Here is a 19,908-nt window from a genome sequence, read left to right on the forward strand (position 1 = left end):
AAAAACATGCTCAAAGAATACAATGCGAAATCGGCATCGGAGCAAAGTTAACGAAGCAGTGACAAAGTCGAAAATACCTGAGCAGAAACTCTTCAAGCCAAATTTTTGTTTTCATTTCTAAACACCACCCTTCCCATCATAACACACAGGCACAGAAAAACTTTTTTCTCGAATCAAACGACGCAAAAAGAGGCTACTAAGCCCATATGAAACCAGTCGAAACCTATTAGGAAGAAAAAACCGAGTGGTGCAAATACAATCAACTTATACAGTGCGGTGGGGAGAGTAAAAACTGTGTTTTTCTTGAAACGATCCAAAATTAGGTCACTAAACCAATAAAAACTAGGCCAAAATAATTTGGCAAGGGGGTACAAAACCAAATAATAACCAACATTTGAGAAACACTGTTTTCACTTGCAAAATATTAGTTTGTCTGAAAAAATTGTTATTCTGAATAAATTATCAGACATTGATACTTTTCAAAAACCCAGTAATTTTTGAAAAATAAATCCATTAGAAAAAAGTAAATGAAATTAAAGCGAGCTTCAGGTGAAACCAAGGTCAAATAGCTAAAAGCGCACTTAGCATTTTCGAAAAAAAAAAATGACTAAAATATTAAAAATTTCTTCGCCGTTATGAAAACTTCTTAGAGCAGTTGGAATATAGTTTTCGGCAATTCAATCGAGAAAAATTAAATCGAAAGCCAGAGGGATACTGAAAAAATATGCAGATTCTCAACAAACAAAAAATTCACTATTGATTTTTTTCAAAATGTTCAAAATAGACTAAGTTTTGGGTTAGATTGAAATTTTACTGGGTAAAACAGAGAACAAACAAAACTGTTCCAAAAGATCTGAAAAAAATTACATTAAACTGCAAAATCTTAGGCTGGGATTTAAACCACCTTTCAAATGGGGGTCTAAGCAGTCAAGCAGTAACGTTATCTCGACGCCAGCCTGGCAAAGCTACAGTTAATTGGCTTTCATTCAAATAAATTTACGAAAAACGCTTCAATTCAGAAATTTGTTTGTTCAAACAAGTGCTTGTTCAACGTTTCGTGCTGGATAAACGTTGATAAACAACGTTTCGTTGTTCAACGTTTCGTTGATAAACACTTGCTAATAGCATTAGAAGAAAAACTTGAAAGGAAGAAATTCACTTTCAACTATATCAATCTGAAAAGCAAGGAAGAAACTCTTTTTCAACTATCTCATTATGAAAAGCAGATTCCAACATTTTTTCGTGGAGTAGCGACCCGACGTTTATTTGGATATTTTTTTTCTAGTATCCGAAGCATGCCTTAAAACGCTTTATATTAAAAAAACTCTCTCGCGATGTACAAAAAACGAGGCAAATCCTAAGCTAGACCATACTTCTTGTCTTCTCATAAATTTTGTTGATGCCTGAAGCAACAAGAGATGCCTGGGGGACCATCTTAAATCGGTACACCGTAAGCCCCATTTAATCAGACAGACATTTTTCAGAAAACTGTAAGAGGGCATGCATTTCGATCTTGGATTAAAAATACTTCTTTGATGTTCAAACTCATTTCATTGACCAGGCAACGGTGACGGAATTGAAACAAACAATATAATAACTGTTTTCTTTTCTCGATTGAACGCGATATGCCATGTGATACTCAAACTTATGGCACCGGAAATACTTTTCATATTATTTTAATTCGAACTTGAAATTTTTATCGCGCATTTATCATCGCATCAGTCTTTACTCTTGCTATTATGACGTTCAATATCACCACCACCGCCTCTTTGCTTCTTCTTTTTTCCTTCGCCTTGAGTGAACAATAGGCGGCGGTGTGAATTCTCTTTACAGACATGACTTGGTTAGTCGCACAATATTTGTTCAAATCCCTCCGTACAATACAGTAAGAGAAGTACTAGTACTACTAGCTAGCATAACAGAACAGTAGTCACTTTTCCAGTACCAGCACCGCAGAATAGAACAGAACAGAAGCTAAATAACAACAAAAAATTGGACGAAATAAAAATACAAAAATACTACAACGCAAGATGCAATAGCATCGACCTCCTCCTCCTCCTCCTCCTCCTTCTACTGCTCGAATCGTATACCTGAACTGTAGAGCAGGTATTGTGTTGTAGCTTCAGTTTAAGTGTTTCTTCTTTCTTTATTTCCTACAGTCGCTAGCTAGCAAAAAGAGCGAGTAGCGAGGTATGATGAGGATAAAAGTGCGAGAGTGGAAAAATAGAAGAGAAATCGGCAAGGAAATATTTACGGGGTATGGAATAGCAGCAGTATACGTGGCGTGGTGTACTGTATCACAATAATACAATACTGCTGGAACAGAACAAAAAAATCGCATCTAGTCAGGGCGGGATTTTAGACTGACTGCAGCAGTAGCGGCGGTGTAATAGAAACACGTTGTTGTGGTGTGTTAAACCAACAGTTGAATAAAATATAGAAGCCATTCTTAAACATCAAAAACGCATTTAAAATAGAATCGAAATTTGACATTGTTGGTATTGCTTTTTTAAAGGACAGTTGTCATTGAAACACTGATTCTACTGTATGAATTTTAGACACGGTATGAATTGAACAACTTCCTGCTAAATCTTGAGATATCGAGTGTTATCTATTTTAGAATGCTTTTGATAGAAAATTGACTGAAAAAATATACGAAAATCTGGTATACTTCAAAGTTACTTTTAAAAATGGGCATAATTTTTTCTAGGGCTATTGACATGACTTTGATACTCAACTCGGCGTATATTTTGCTGCATCAACTTAGCGATGATGGGGCAATTTTAGGTCATTTTTCCTTAGCGCCCTTTCTAAGTTTCGGAAAAGTATGTGTTCTGATTGTTACCTTGATTGTTACCTAACTGTGTAGAAAAGGTGGTAATTTTTAATATTCATTAATTTAATACAAAAAAGATCATTGAACTTAATTACTAAATATTAACTAGAATAGCAGATCAAACTGCTCAAAGAATAAACAACGCCGAAACTGACTGAGTAAAAAGTTCGTGACGTGAACAGATATCACTTCACATCAACGTGTGAACTCTAGTGTGAACGAACTGAACTGAATTAATCGAAACTGTTCTTCTGACGGTAGATCAGAATGTTAGAGTAAATGTACAAATTGGCAAATGAAGAAAAATATAATTTCAAATTATATGGAGGCGAGAAGAAAGGATTCGAATTAACAACATAATGACAGAACTGAACCAACAACTGAAGAAATACAATCACTTTAGAATCACACAAATGACGAAGTTCCAATTCATGCCAACTTTATCTGATCTGATCGACGCCCAAAATGTCACAATAAGTTTATGATAGTTTCTTTTACAAAAGATGAGACAACAATATGCAAAAATAGATTTGACGAAAATTTATAAAATAATCAGCAGAGCTCGAGAAAATAAATAGATTCACAGAAGACTTAAAAAGTTTTGAAATGAAGAATAGTGAAAGTTGATTCGAATTGCTGAAACTCAACCAAAATTAAAAGATTGTGTATTTTCGCTACTTCTAATCACAGAGTAAAGAAACGAACTGATATTGTTTGGTGAAAGTAGTCAATGGATAGATTCAATTTGAACAGTTGTTTGACCTAAACTTTCTTCAAGTTTTTTTTCTGTAGGTCAATCTAACACTACTGAGGTTTAAAAACGTATTGGATTGGATTGCGCATTTATTGACTAGTCGGGCATCGTCTGTTGGTTGATTTGGATTCTGTGCATGTCTTGACTATCGACAATCTCTTACTCAGGACATCTACTTTCTTGCACAAGATTTTGGTCACGTGACTGATACATTCTGTGTCGGGTCGGGGCCGGAAGCGGTTTCCAATGATAACTATTTCTGCAGTAGTAGCTTTTTTGATTTGTAGAGATTTGAGTAGTAATTTCTGCTGACTTTTCCATATCGCCGATCAACTATAGATGAAATAAATCCATTCATGGCTGTCCATCTATGACACCATATAGTCGTTCCTATCAGTCCATATATGGTGAGGTTATAAATCATCTTCTCACAGAGACATGGTAATAGTGACGTTTCTCTTGAGTGGCGTCATCGCTTATGTCACTTGTGATGAAGAGGATAGAAGGCGGGACTGGCAATGTTAGCGTTCATGGCAGCATGCGCCGCAGCTTGATTTGATAAGAGTTCTGCGCGATGATTCATCGGACCCCCTGACATACCAGGGGGAATCATGCCAGGTGGAAGCCCCCCTCCTCCAGGCATCATCGGTGGACCTCCTCTCCAGGGCACAAAATGGGGCCCATGGTGACCAGCGGGGTGACCTCCCAACTTCATCTCCATGCTATTGTGAAGAGCACTGAGAGGAGTCTGATTCTAAAAAATCAATTTCACATAATTTCAAAAAATTGAATGCTCAAGGCGCATCAGAAGTTTCAGACGAACATTTTATGCCGTCAACTAAACAACGTTTTCAAGCATATCTTTACAACTAGTACATTTAAAAAGGGTCAGCTGACCTTGATATCTGAGAAGGAGTGATTGAACTCGCTGGGCATGTTGGTCGAGTGAGGAGGCATCTGGTTTGGCATGAAACTGGCATCTGCGCTCATATTTGAGCCAGGTGGTGGATGTCCCATCACGGAGGAATTGAGAGGTCCTGATTGGTTGGGAAGTGGTCCAGTTCCGTTTGTGTTGCTGAGAGGTGAAGGCGTCTGCTGGGGTTTCCTCTCTTGTTTCGGCATGAGGTTATTGTTAAACAAAGCGCTGTTATTACTCAGGTCGTTTATTGGCAAATTCTCCACATTACCCTGGGAGGCTATCACACTCTGGAAGCGTCCACCTGTTTGAGGTCCATTGTCTGCTGCAGATGGTGGTGGAGTCGAATGGTTCCTTAAATTGGGTTCCGACTTTATTTGAACTCCGTCTGATTTTACCGATCCCGGGTTCATACCGGGACCTCCATTGACAGGCGTGTGAGGGGAACTGTTACTTCGATGAAGGAAGTTTCCATTGACTAAAGGCGCAATATTCAGGCTAGTGATTGCAGCTGTGCTATTCGTAGGCTGCTGCGCAGAGGTGCTATTGGGTCGCGGCAGATCATTGATTTTGTTGGAATTCAAATTGGAGATCTGCTGGGATGAAGCGATTGATGTTGCCGGAGATCCAGGACCGCCGTTCATCAGCTTTGAAACTCTTCCGCCGTTGAGATTATTTACGATTGGGTTAGAATTTGAGCCCTGTAATGGAGACGGCGGGGGAATCATGGGGTTCCCTGTACTATTTGGGTTACTTACTGGACCTGTATTTGAGGAGTTACAAGACTTATTGGAGGTATTCGAAAAACTCCCAGTCGTAGAGGGCGTAGTGCTGTTTTCTAGTCGAGTTATTTTTCTTTCGTCTTCGTCTCCAAACTCACCGCCCATTAATGAAGGTTCCCCAACCACAAGAACGTCCTAAAATTGACAAATTCAAATTGACCAAACTTCAAAATGAATCAGTTCTATTGAAATTGAGGGCTGATTCATTGTTCTACATGCACGGTGAGAACGTACCACATTTGAAGGATTGAAAGCTTGAGACACGGAACTTGGAAGATTAGCTGCTGCATTTGAATTACTCTTCTTTTTGCTAGAACTGCCACCACCAGATCCACTGCTAGAGTTACCTCCTGATTCTGAATTTGCGGAACCACCAGAGTTTTGCGTAGAGTTCGGACCATTTGCAGCTCCTGGACTCGTATTTGCAGAACTCGTTCCACTAGAACCGCCTGCAGCGTTAGAATTTTTTCTTTTCCTTCTTGCTTTTGATGTAGGACGAGAACTGCTTTCAGAGACTGCAACTAAAAAAAATAAGTGTTCTTCATGTCTTTACTTGTATTATTTGGATTATTTCAATGTGAGAATAGAAAAACCAGCTAACCAGATGGTGGATTATCGTGTGGCATGGCACCACTAGGCAGCAGTGGTTGGTTATGTGGACCATGCGGAGGGGCCATAGTTCTTTGGAATCGTTCGAATAATGTATTCTTTAGGCAATCACGCGGAGATGCCCCGAAAATTTTGTGCCTCGACATGAGCTCTTGCATTGGCTCCAAAATCACGCAGAGCTAAAATATCAGATCGACTGCTATTTCGCCTATTCAAATTCATTTGACAATATCTGGTATAGACTTTTATAATTACCCTTAAATAGTTGAGAATATTGTTTGTTAAGCCGCATCTCGTGATGTTCTTTGATAAATTATTCAACTGTTCTGTCGTATTCTGAAATAGAAAATGGCATATACTTAAAACAAACTAGCGTGTAACCCACCTAAGGTGCTTCAAACAGTTAAATAAACGTGAAAACTGCGTATTATACATATAAAGGTTTTGGGTTTCAGGTCTCCGTTTTTTGAACTCAAAAACAAAACCCTAAAATGGCCGATAGCGTACAACTGTTTTCCATATTAAACGATTTGATTGCCAAATTCACTGCATTCATGAGACTCTTGTTTATCTTAATTCTCTTTTCCTTAGCCCGAACATATTATTTGCTGCCATCAATAGATACATCCAGCCTATTTAATTTGAAGAGATCAGATTGTTTTTTTAGTGTAATTCGTAGCTTAAAGAAAACTTCTGAAATATGATTAACAACGATGTTTTAGAAAACTTAAGTTTGAGCAATAATATATGAAGGCCACATACGGAACTAATGGTATTAACCTGATTTCAACCCACTAATGAGTCGATAATTTCAAACTTCGAAACTTTTTTCTAAAAATTTATTACTTTTGAAGAATCAGAAAAACGTCATAGCTAGAAGAGTGAAATGCGTTGAGCAGTCATATTTGAAGTCCAGATATAAACTTCATGAGAGAAAGTTTTAAAACATTTTGAAAATACATAAAATAGCATATCTCGGAAACTAAGATGATTTCAGCTCTCAAACTTGGAGAAAAGAATTGCAATATCTGAGACTAAACTGAGATCACCCCATAAAAGGGTTAATTTGAAGATTTCTAATTATTACAATTAGAACTATTTTTAAAGTTTTTTTGATTTTTTTGAATATTGAAAATATCTTCTTGGAAACTGAAATGATTTCAGCGCTCACATTCGCAGGAAAAATTTGCAACACCCGAGACTACCCTGGCAGTACCCAGCTACAGTGTTGCGAAAATCCAATTTTGTAAAATTCATCTGTTTCGAAAACTTTTGAAAAAATCATAAAAAACCATTGCAATATGCGATATAGCTTAGACCTTGAAAAACTCTTTCGTCAAACATGAAAAAATAATACGTTGGAAAAGCTTAAACAAGGCGAGATAGTGAAGCCCGCAATTAAATATATGATAGATAGATCGATAGTTTTAACATTTAATTCAACTCGGCCGGTGAGTAATCATACCATGTTGGAAGGATTTCTGGTAACTGCTTGCAGATCTTGACGAAGCAAATACTCGTGACATGCGCCGAGAGTAAACGTCCAATGGCGGACCCGCATGCTTCCGTAATCACCACCGGGTGAAGCTGCGAACTCAACGCATAGTTTTCCTTCGGTTGCAACATGTGCTGCACTGGGTTTGGCATGATATGTACACATTAGAGTGTTTCCACAGTCTAAGATAATGCTCACCCCTCCAGTTGCACCAGAGGGCATGACATCTTGCTTGGGGTTCCGCAGGATATACCAGAGTTGGGCTACGCCACTGTCGAACATGGTACGAAAATATCTCGGTATGAGATGCCGACCAAAAGCTGAAATAATTTATGAAATTAATGTTTTAATCGATGGAAATTTTTTTAACTACTGCAACGGCTGCAGTAGAGCAAAACGAAGTGACAAAACTCACAATAGCGCTTGGGTCCATCTTCAAGACAGAAGTTCAGGGAATATGTGGCATCATCTTCGAAAAACTCCGATACAAACTGATCCCACCAAATATTGTCGCAGTTCTAAAAATAAAATACTTCTTCAAATTCAACTTTACTTGCAATGAGAAAATCAAAGAAATTCGGAGATTTACTACGTAAATGCTTCTACATACCTCAGGTTTAAGCTGTAACTTTCTGCACATTTCATAGATTTTGAAATCAGCAGGTGGGAACGAAATTCGCCTTGGAAAGTGAGGGGGCATTCCTGGATGCGGTTGCATTTGCGGAGGGGGACCACTCAATCTTCCATCCATTTGCTGAGGTGACATTGATGATGGCGATGGGCCAGTCATTTGACCTGCATTAGTTAAGGGTATACCGCCGGGTCCATACATTGGTATCATGGGTCCGTTAGGTGTCATGCTCATAGGAGGTTGCATTACTGGGTGATCGGGAGTCAGGGCTCCATGGTCCATTGGAGGGGTAAGCCCAGGTGGAGGCATCCCCATTCCTCCCATCGGCGGACCACCCATATGTCCCAGCGGAGGACCAAGGTAACTGGGACTCCCACTGGGTCCAGGATGCGGAATCATTGCACAAATATTACCAGTTCAAAATCTGAAAATTTATTTTACCGGTTGTTTAAAATCGTCCATTAAACAGGAAAAAACAATAAGAAAAAAATACTGCTTATAATTGACTAACTTTCATTAATATCTTCTACGGTCATATTTCCTACACCGTTTGAATGATTTCCTTAAGTTCTCGGTGGAATATTGGTTGGCTTTATCTTTCCTTATTTCTCGAACCTAGACATTCACTTGATAACATATATCATTTATCTCTTGCTGAAAGTCTTAGCAGTTTGAGGGTAATCAGAAGGTTAAAGAATACAAACCGAATACAAAGTATCATAGTAACCGAGGTTACAGTCAGGAGTCCCTTCATTACGTATTCCAGTCAAAATCCTTGGAACTTTCTAGATATGGAAGTAATAATGATAAAAGAAGATGACGCGTGTTGATGTCCTTACAAATAAAATCGATACGGGTTACGTTTCTTCATTAAGAACACGCAGCTTGACACGAGAAAAAATAATACACAACTGTTACAAATAAAAAATAATTGTAACATTCGCCCGGAAGTACATATCGACGGAAAATAAAGCTAGGTTCTACAACGACTGGCTAGCGTCTAAACACAGCTCTATATGCTTTTCACCGTCTCTGCTAAAGCCAGTTCTTTTGGTGGTCTTTCTAACATCGGGTCGACAAAAAAAAACGTTACTGTTTCCGGCTTCCATCAGAACGCTCTAATTAATTTAATTATATGCAAAATAGTGAGCGCATGGCTGGGTCTCAGTATACCCAGACCAAGAAAACACTCCTAAAAACAGAGCTACTACTTATATCATATTACTATTGTTTTTGTTCAGAAGATAAAAATCATCATCTACATCGAAGATGGATCAACCCTTTCCCTCAACTCCTAGCTTCTCATAATCTGAAAACGAATTTCGATGTTTTTAATTCAATTCAGGACATCTCCAGGAAGCTAAAAATTTGTTTAAAAAATGTTTAAGTTCTCTCCCGAGACCCTTCCGGATTCTGGAATCCGGAAAAACAACGTCCTTATTCAAATTTGATTGATTAAAAAGTTTTAGAGCCTTTTTAGGCACGTTTTTCATTTTTCAGATTTTTGATCGTTTCGTAAATATTGTAAAAAAAATTCCAATCCTGATGCACAGAATTAGCGAAAACGTTTGAATTAACATTTTAAATTTCTTATTACCATTTTTGTTAAATTCTAACCCTTTTTAGCGATAAGCTATAAGCAAACTGTTATATTCCTTTAAGGAAAACAGTCATAGTTCGAAAGAAAACTTTTTTCTCTATTTGTACAGAATTTTATTAGCACTTTTTATTCATAATGTCAGTAGCGTTTGAGTTAAAATGGCGATGATTGTAGCTGCCAGCTCCCTTTATCACAGCCTAAAAGATCTTGAGCAAGAGAAACGGAGAGAGACGCAGCAGAAGGTCTACGCAGTCCCCGGCCTTTCTTTGAACCCCAATACCTTGAACAGGGGGAAGGATTTACGAGTGTTATTGGAACTGCAACCTCTGGCCAGTAAGCAGAATATTATCTGGAACGACGTGCTGAACAACAGCATATCCTCACATCGCACGAACAAATATACGCCCTGCCCACTTAACGAACTACTGGCGTATTTACAATCAAAGCGAAGACAAATTAGTGGCATTGTCTACTGCAGGAGAACGGGCACTCCCGATTTTTTTGAGGATCTGCAGAAGACAGAGATAATCGTCATAAAAACAACTGGTAGCTTTATCTCTAGAAGGAAGAGACAGAATCCTGCGGTCCTCAGAGGGTATCTTCAACTGCACCAGTCAAGTGAATTGGAGTTGAAGTCACTACGGGTGGTGCAGTCCCATCGAGACCACCTGCCAGGCATCTTCTCAAGGATACGGGGCCAGACCAAGAAACCATCGCAGGGACGCCGCAGGGCAAAGGCGCGGAGAGCGGAGGTGTTGGCTGGCGACCTCCAGTCGGAACCAAACGACCAATAGGGGGTAAGATTTTGTTGTGGCTGTTTTTTCGTTGCTGAGTGCCACATGAGTTTAAGTGCTCGTGGCCTGCAAAGAACAGATGACCGCAATTTTGCTGCCACCACCACTCCTTAGAATGGTCCTGAAGAAAAAACTCACTTGGAAACTTGTATTAGATTATTTAAAATATTTTAATAAATTTAATAGCAGTTTCCTGAGAATTAAATTTCTGAGAAAATGTCTCGATAACGACATTATACCAGACTTTTTACGGTTTCGCGTGCCTGATAACGGTGTTTTTTCGGATCAAGCGGTGCACAGCTTCCAATTGAGACTCTTAAGATCTGAGCTAAGCCAGGCAAATGCGGATAGGGCCAAGGCATCGGGTAACCTAGTAAAAGCAAGAGAGGTATTGAGAAGGGGTATAGATGAGAAGTGGTGGCCTTCGGTAATATTCTATCTGAACCGGCAAGCAAGGTATAGTGTCAATAACCTGATAAGCTGACACAAGAGGAAGTTTGAAAAACTTTCGGAAAGATAGGATAGACCATTAAAAATCTTGGATGAAAAGGCAGTTAGAATTTTAGATGAAATGATTTTGCCGCTTTGGGTGCATGAAGTCTTAAGTTTTGGACCAAAACATCCGGTACGAGACAAATTCAATGAAGTTCACTTCCTTGCTGACATTGATAGTTTTTTGTCTGAACTGAAGTTAAATAGAATACACGGAGAAAAATTATGTGAGATTGAAGCAGCTGCAAAGAGATATGCTAAGAATGTGAAACAGACCCCCTCTGACAAAGGTGTTGAAAAAGCCAGAAAGGATTTGAAGGACAACGGTCTTCTGGCAGTGCCATTTGATAAGGGGGTGGGTTTTTGTGTAATGAAAAAGGAGACATATGAGAAAAAACTGAAAGACTTATTACAGGCAGAATAATTTAGTGAGAGGAAGAATCTGACAGACTAAACAAAGAATTACTCGCCATGAAAAAGAAGGACGAGATTAGCGAAGCGATGTATAATAGTTTGAGATCAACGGGAGCGCAGCCAGCTAGACTGTATGGATTAGCAAAATTACACAAACAAGGCACACCACTTCGTCCCGTCCTTTTTTTACCTGGTAGCTCATATGACAACCTAAATAAAACATTGGCAAAGTACATTGATGAAATTGAGGGGGCAAACATAGAAACGAACACTCAAATGGCCAGGGAGATCTTGGAGAAAACTGAGTTGGACTCTGACGAGAGTATAATCTCCCTTGATGTAAAGAGTTTGTACACTAATGTCCCGCTCAATGAAGCGGTTGAAATAGCCCTGAGGAGATTATATGAGCAAGTCAACACTCCGGAAACATCTCGCAAGACTATGAAAAAACTACAAAATTTGGTAGTGAGTAAGGTACACTTTAAATGCAATGGTTTGTGGTATGTACAAAAAGACGGTTTAACAATGGGCGCCTCCCTTGCAGTAATATTGGCTAATTTGTGGCTCAAAGAATACAAACCTGCATTTAAGAAAGAAGTACCAAAATTGACTGTGCTAAGTGAGGGTAACAAGGAAGTGTGCCCTAGATGTCAGAAAAAGATGACAAATTGGACAAAAGGAGTAGAATGCGAAGTCTGTTTGAATTGGTACCACTTAGGGTGTGGTAACATATCGGAATCCGAATACGCAGACATCGCTGAAACAGTATGGTATTGCATGATTTGCAAAAAAACAACGGGAAGCAGATCGGACTGTAAATGGTGTTAAAGTTTTTCTAAGATATGTGGACGACATAGTTAGATGGTCAAGGGCGATCCTGGGGTAGTTCTCGAGGCTGCCAATAAGTTGCATCCAAACTTGCAGTTCACCATAGAAGAACTCGATAGTAACGGTAATTTGGCCTTTTTGGACTTAAATGTCAACGTGGATTCAGCAAAAAAGGTCACATGTGGTTGGTACCAAAAACCCACTGATACCGGCACCATTCTAAATTTCAGAAGCTGCGCACCTTTGCAGTACAAAAGAAACGTTATTGAAGGGACGGTTCATAGGGTTTTCAGAAGTACCTCAACATGGGAGTATTTTGACCAGGCACTGGAAAAAAATCGGAAACTATGGATTGAAAATCAATATCCAAAAAATTGGTCTGACAGGGTAGTATTTGAAACTCTTAACAAGATCATTGAGGGAAAGAAAAATTTAGAAGTGAAGGCATCAGAACCGAGAAATGACAAATGGTTGAAAGACTCACCACCCCTTCTTACAATGCAATATCGAGGCAATCCATCGCAACTGTTAGCTGCAAAGGTTCGGCTAATATCCGGGGCGCAAATAATTTTTACAACAAGAAAATTGAAAACATGCTTGCCATCCCTCAAAACTTCCTTTGCTCGTGAACTGAGATTCAAAGTGGTGTACAAGCTTACATGTAGTGGATGTAACTCCACCTATGTCGGTCAGACAGTCCGACATTTAGCCACCAGGGTCGATGAACACCGCAAAGGGGACTCCCCAGTAGGACAACACTTGTTAGTATGTAATAAGGAGGTAGGCGGTATTGCTGAGCTGAAGTCAGAGATTATAGACCAAACAGCCAACACTCATAAGCTACTGACACTAGAGGCTTTGCATATTTGGAGGGAGAGGCCGAAGATCAACACACGCGATGAATTCAGGAGCCGGGAATTAACAATAAAATGTATGACATTACTAAAATTTAAAAAACTAACATGTCAGTATCAAAATTGTTCCCAAATCGAAATTTTATAACCAGAAAGAACAAAAAACTTAAAAAAATCTCAGAAATTTACAGGAAAATGTTATTCATGATTACGTAATTATTTTATGTAATTACAGTTGTTCAAATGTGATTGGTTAAAAAGTTTTAGAGCCTTTTTAGACACGTTTCTCATTTTTCAGATCTTTGATCGTTTTGTAAATATTGTAAAAAATTTCAATCCTGATGATGCACAGAATGTGCGCAAACGTTTGATTTAACATTTTAAATTTCTTATAACGTCTTTATTTCTTTCAGGGAGGCTGGACACGTCGTCCCAACACCCTTCCTGGTTTTCGTAAATTTCTCTGTAACGATTGTAACTGCACAATCGTTAAAACTCGGAATGGCCGTCAAAAAATAATTTCAACTGCTGTTCCAATTTGTACTGCTTACCTCGTCTAATTCAACGAATATAGTTGTTCTCTCTGAGAAATTTGTTGTTGTTGTTGTCTTTCGCCGTTTCAGTTGGTGCGAAATCTCAAGGTCGTGACGTGTCTTTATTTCGAATCGAATTTCTAAAAATCAATATGAAATTCCAAATTAACCCTTCCGAGTTCGTCGAAATGAACGACTAAGACCTCCAATTGATTAAAACCATCAATCTTTTCGTTCAGACGCAACAATAAAATTTCGAATTTGAACTTGCATTTTGACACATTCTGGTCGAATGTCACACACTCCCCGGACAGTCCGGTCAATGAGCTTATTGAGTCCCGTAGTCTTCATCAAAATGGTACAGTGCCATCGAACCGAATTTACAAAATGCGTAAAATCACTTTTATCCATCTCATATCGACTCAAGGCAAAATACAAATAGCACCATACTACACTATTATAGCCTTTCAAATTTTTCACTAATCCGCACTTTCGAGGATATAACTTAAGAAAAAACATTTTTCCTGACTTTCAACGTCTATGTCCCGATTCAAAGCTTCTTCTCCTAGGTTTAAAAAGTTTTGGGACGCAGGACGGTCCTGCCAACCAACAAACTAAAATTATCCTACTAAGCTTCTTCCCTTCGGAAATTTAGTTGTTGGTGGTCCTGAAGATTAAAATTAAAGAACTCGCTGGTTAGAAGGAACAATGAAATAATTTCCCTCTTCAAGAGATTACCCAAGCCTTTCATGTCACCACAAAGTGATCAGTCGTGTTAGTTGATTAAAAACAATAATGCAGGCTGGAATATTTAAAATACTCTCCACTCAATTCTTTCTAAATAAATAGTTAGTGTCTCTAAAGCCACTAACCAAAATCAAAATGCAAATTTATAAATGCAACAAACTCTTTAATCTTCAAAATTCAACTAAATGTTTTCTCTTCAGTTTCAATTGCAAATTTAGTTGCTTTGTTTCTCATTTGAGTTTTTCTCTCAGAAACAAATCTGAGTTTTTCGATCTTCTCTTTCGTTGCTTCTTTGTTTTTTTTCTTTGTTCACTCTTTGTTTCTGTCGTTTAGAAACTCTAAAACTTCTAAATTTTTTTAATTTCTCCTTTTTTGCATCTTGTTATTCGGCTATTTGTCAATGTTTCATCTCCTTCTGCAACAATGACTCCGCACTTTCAGTCTCAGTGTCTTGCAACACGTCGGTAGCTATTCTGACGCTGTTGGAGGCAGTCCTCCAACACTTCTGCTCTTCTACTCTTCGCTTACAACAAGGTAGACGATCAACGTTAGTGTCTCTGTTTCGACAGAAGCTGTTGTGGAGGCACAACGTCACATTTCTCTCCAAGTCTTCCTTCAACATCTCCTCTCTTTCTTTTCCGTCACATTCACTTGCCCTAGAAGTCCTCTTCACTGCGGTGGGTACTGCTTTCCGATGAGTTACAAAAGCTCGATGGAAAGCTCCTAATCCAATGTCCAGCTGATACGCACTGTACACTCTGCTGTGCTTCGACATATGCTTCTTGGCATACTCGTACAACCATGCAGTCATGTTGGCTCTGAACCATGGCATCATTCATCTTCTGGCCCATGTCCTTTACTTTCCATCGGAATGTTCAAAATTTTGCACGTTGTCTCAAAAAGATCTTTTAGACAATCCAATTCCTGCAATTGCTCTTTCGTAGGCGTTTCTTGTCTATTGTTCTCTCTTACATGAGCTTCCAGCCATCTTATCGCCATCATAACTTCCACTATCACTATCGTTATGGGGTGTGATGAATCTGGTAAACCCATGTAGAGCAGCTCTCCACAGTCCCAGATCAACACCAGATTACTACGCGCGGGATACCACAATGCTTGTAGCAAGCAATGGCAGGGGAATTCATCATGTGTCGACATGACGCTCCTCCAATTACGCTTTCCCGAAGCCACCAGCGGTAGTTCCACTTCCCTCATCACTCGGTGGACTTCATCATTCTCGTCTACTGCATTGTAATCTGTGACTGTTGACCCTTTTTGCTTCTGTCTTTCAAATTCACTGAAGCTTCCATTGGCGTATCCCATGAACTTCTTTCGCAATTTTGATTCTAATTCATCTTTGGTTCTCTCTGGAACTGCTGAGAACAATTTTCACAATAGGTTGTCAAATTTTTCTGACATTCTCGCTAGTCTTACGCATTTTGGCACTAAGAAGGCTTGATCCACGATCGTTCTCGTACTTTTCACATCCACTGCTACAAAATGCACTGTGTATCTGCTCTTGCACATTGGAGCTAAAGTTGATCCCACTAAATATCGCGCTCCCGTTGGTCTACGATAGGTCTCAATGTGCCGGATGCTCATTTCCGCCTCGATCGCTTCTCTCTTCTTTCCAATATATTTCTGCTCGGTTTTCAAAACTCTGGGAAACACTTCTCCACTGATGGTCGTGACCATCTCATGCTTTTGTTCTAGATTCGATAGTGACTTCAAAGAACCAATTATGCTGTAGAATCCTAGTGCAGTCACTAGATTCACCTCGGTTCCTCAATGGCATTCTGCAATCAATTCCGTTTTCTTTTTGCTTTCATCACAATGTTCCCAAACAATATCGTTAATTGCTTGTGTTGTTTCTCCAGGGTCTTTACACAATCCAGACCTCCACAGATGTGACCCTCCAGTCCACAGACTTCGACCAGGCAGCTACAAGGTTTAACCTAGTCCTCCTCCGGCCCCCAGCCAGGCAACTCTACTTTGTCTTCTCCGTTGCTCTTAGAGGCTGTCATCATCAAATTATAAATGATGTTCAAGTCACGCAAGCTAAAGTCTGAATTCAGTTCCCTCTGCACGTCTTGTGTTGCATGCAATATCGAATCCAAAGGACTCTTGCTGAATTTAATCCTGCCATGAGAATGGGTGGCATCATCGCTATGTCAGCCAACATTCTGTCAGTGCCAGGCAATCGATCATCACCTGGTCCCATGTCCATGGCTTCTTCGACGCGCTTTCTTTTGGCTGATTTGACAGTTTTTATTGAGATCTCGGAATCCACTACTGTTTTCTCAGCTTTTCTCAAGGTCACTTTGCTGCCAAGTTTCATTTTCATTTCATTAATCCTGTCAATCAACATCTTTGATCGCAACGTTCCCTTTCGGGTTCTTGACAGATACAATACTTCTTCCTTGTCTTCTTGTGGCGTCATCTTTTAAGGAGAGTTTGCCTCATTTTCGTCAGTGGCCGAGTCAAGCAGTAACTTGCTCAATCTCTCTTCACACCCATCGAGTTTATGAAGGACTTCCCGCATTAGTGGTCTGTTGAGACCTATTTTCAAAATAGACTGGGTCCCATAGCTCTGAACTACTGTCCAGACCTCTTCCATCAAGGCAACTCTGTCCATTCTGCATCCTGTCCTGTTTTCGTGGTCTCTATGATGAACTTCCCACACTTCTTTGGGCAACGTTCCCAAGAAAGTTACTCTGGCAGTGCCTTCTATTCATCTTCTCCTTGGTGATTCCATTAAGAGTTTTTTTCGGTGTTTTTTTTAGAATTGCTCGGAGAGCTGCTCTCCGGCAAGTTCCGGTTCGTTTCCATGAAGGCCGACGGGGGTTCCAGCGTGTAAGTTCCCTCATCTGCCGGCTCAATCGTCGCTTCCAATGTGTCCGTGCTGTTTTCAAAGTCGCTGAGGAAGTTGAAGTCTAGGCTGGACATCCCTCCTGTCGAAGACTTATCGTCCTCTTTCTCGGCCTGATCGGGATCCTGTTGCATAGGTTGCCTCTCATGACTATTGGAGCCAGATCCAGTTTTTCCCACTCCTCGTCACTTCTTCCAGGCTTCGGAGTCGCTGCATTGTTCATTCGTCTCCTCGTTCTTTCATCTGTATAGGCAAACTTCGTATACTGCAGCACTGCGGCGTTTCTGCCCACGAAGCACGGGTCCATCATCTCGGAGAATTTTGCTACCCTCCTTTCATTAGTTTCAAAGGCTCTCAACCTAGGTGTTTGTACTAGGGAGTCTGCTCCGAGCAAGATCCTTCTGATCAAAGGGAATTCGGGGATCTCTTCTGGCAGTTTCTTGTAGTCAACCCAGCCTTTCGTTTCTTCTCTCAGTTTGTGATATGCTGCAGTCAATCGAGGAATTCTTGTGACTTCGCCGTTCGTCTTATTGTAGAGCCTTAGATTCCAGAGCTTCGGGAATACCTCGATTGCCCTCTTTCATCTTCACCCATCCTGTCACGGAAGTGATCATCAAAGTTTATGACGGTCATCTCCGGCTCTGATATCTTCGCGAATAACAAATCCTCACTCATCATCTCTCGCAGTGCGGGATGCTCACACCAGTTAAGTGCACTTCCGTCGGCCGCTGATATGAGGTTCAGGTGCAGCAACGACCTCCTGTACGCCTCCACCTTAACGTCAGGGAACGCAAACGTGACTGCCGGACCGTATATCACTGTCACGAGCTCCGTGGCTCCTCTGATCAATGCTAAGGGATTGGTCCTCATAGCCAATCTCAGGTGAGTTAGCAGGGGCATGTCCCCAGCATGACGTCGCACGTTTTCCTCCTTCTGAATCGTCTCATCCTCTCCTGTTCCACAGCGATTCTGCTGCAGGAGGTATTGGATAAGAGTATGTCGCAGATCTCTTATCTTGGTCCAGGAATCCGTGCGTCGCTTCACGTCGAATCTCCTCAAGTTCTCCCTCATCTGCTCCGGGTAGCGTGTCAGATTCATCAATCCTCCCAAGTTTCCGTGTGTTATCGCAATTATCGTTAGAAGTCCATCTAGTCGCAAATTCTGCACTCCTTCGGTGAGCAGTCTCACTGGTCCTCTCACGAATCTCTCTGCTCCAAACGTCACGAACAGGGCTAGTAGTTCACCGATCGATACTTCTACGACTGCTTGGAGGAATTCTTTTATCAGAAATCGAGAAAGCGATGGGTAAACTTTCGCCAAGAAGGACGCGGTCCATCCGGCTCTTAACCCTTCCAGCATGCTGTCAGTCCGGTCAAAGCCTTCTTCTCCCTTTACATTCTGTGTCCAGAAAGCTTCCAGGGTAACTTGGCACACTCTGTTTATGAACTAGGCTGACTTCTATTTCGCATTTTCGGCCAGGTTTACCTCTTTCACCAGGTAGGAATGGATTTTCCTGATCATCACTGTGCTTCGTTTGAAAGCGTCCGTGCCCAATGCGGCTATTCGAGGGGTCAAGTGCAGCCATTTGTTAGCCTCTGGTTTTGTTCTCAGGGTCATCGCTTCCAAGTGAGCTCTCGTCTCCTTGGAAATCTTCCTTCTTTCTCCTTCCTCTTTTTTTTCCATTCCTCGGAACCATAAGTCGTTAGACATCGATACAATTACTCGATGGTCATCATCAATTCCTGGTTTCAGTTTAAGTTGTTGGCTGAAGTTAGACAGTTCCAACACCAGTACTGCGTCTAAAACTAACATGTGCAGTGAATGGTCCTTAGATCCTCGCATCGCATTCGAGATGTCAGACCACACCGCAGGTAATTCCGCCCTAAGTGGTCTTAGGTTCTCCATCTCTATTCCGCGATTTGTGGCAGATATGATCATATCATATTTCCCTACTGAGAGCAACGCCACCATCGCATATACAAACTTCAGTCCATCCGCGAGATGTGCATATCCCGGAGACAGTGCAAACACGGCTCTCGGTGTTATCTTGGGGAAGGCACCTTCTTTCAGCGTGTCCACTAGTTCACCCATCGATTCGAGGATAACCTTTATCGCTGGCCATACTGCGTCTTCTGCCGCTGTAGGCTCTTTGAGTCTGCTCAGGAAACTCCTACTGTGTAGATGGTTGTTTATGCCGGCAAATACTATCGTGATCGGGTTCATTTCCGTCTGTCGTTAAACCCCGATTGCCATTGACACCGACTGCATTAGGTCTAGGTCGACCGCTGCCAACATTGTAACATCAAGTCAAAACAGAGATTTGGAGGTATGTACGAAGTCTGAGTTCGGAACAATCATAATCTTTGCATTTCTCATTTCTGCTTTTTCATACGCTGCAAAGATGGTCTCGTCTTTCCTAATCGTCTTCAACCCTCCATATCTCTGAACATCGCCTTCTTGAGTCACCTGCTTCGGTTACGCTCTATCTTTTACGTGACCTGGGGAGGGGGTGCTCGTATTTGCTTGAACATCTTCACATGTTGTCCTATTGGTGCCCTCGTTGTCAAGAATCTTTCGGGCCTTTCTTCTCGATTTCCTTCACTCTGGTTCAGTTTCACATCTTGCAAAGGTCTTGCATTCACTGGACCCATTGTAATGTTTGAGGGCAGTCCCTCTAAATCGGCAAATCTCAAGGCGGTCGTGCAGCTGAAGCTTTTGCCAGCTGCTATCAACCAGTCCACGCTTGCGATTGAG

The 19,908-nt window shown here is 40.7% G+C and overlaps 2 protein-coding genes across 6 annotated transcripts in view; one reads left to right on the forward strand and one right to left on the reverse strand.

Moving 5' to 3' along the window:
- LOC134843953 (NADH-ubiquinone oxidoreductase 49 kDa subunit-like) overlaps positions 1-19,908 on the forward strand; it is a 286,758-nt gene that overhangs the window by 240,244 nt on the left and 26,606 nt on the right. The gene's annotated exons all lie outside the window — the stretch shown is intronic.
- Positions 1,618-8,443, reverse strand: LOC134843847 (LIM domain-binding protein 1-like). Of its 4 annotated transcripts, XR_010162613.1 has the most exons (10): positions 8,003-8,443; positions 7,808-7,910; positions 7,363-7,712; positions 6,153-6,233; positions 5,890-6,076; positions 5,523-5,809; positions 4,488-5,423; positions 2,992-4,344; positions 2,255-2,367; positions 1,619-1,974 (listed from the first exon to the last, which is right to left on the reverse strand). XR_010162613.1 is itself a non-coding variant. In XM_063860154.1 (8 exons), the coding sequence occupies exons 1-8, from the start codon at positions 8,420-8,422 to the stop codon at positions 4,072-4,074; spliced, it is 2,637 nt and encodes an 878-aa protein (XP_063716224.1). In that variant the 5' UTR covers positions 8,423-8,443; the 3' UTR covers positions 2,879-4,071. The 4 variants fall into 4 exon arrangements, 1 of the variants encoding a protein (XP_063716224.1); XR_010162614.1 differs by having other exon boundaries at positions 1,618-2,367; positions 3,066-4,344; XR_010162612.1 differs by having other exon boundaries at positions 1,618-2,367.

The sequence above is a fragment of the Symsagittifera roscoffensis genome, chromosome 4, assembly GCF_963678635.1.
Source record: "Symsagittifera roscoffensis chromosome 4, txSymRosc1.1, whole genome shotgun sequence".
NCBI classification, from domain to species: Eukaryota; Metazoa; Xenacoelomorpha; order Acoela; family Convolutidae; genus Symsagittifera; species Symsagittifera roscoffensis.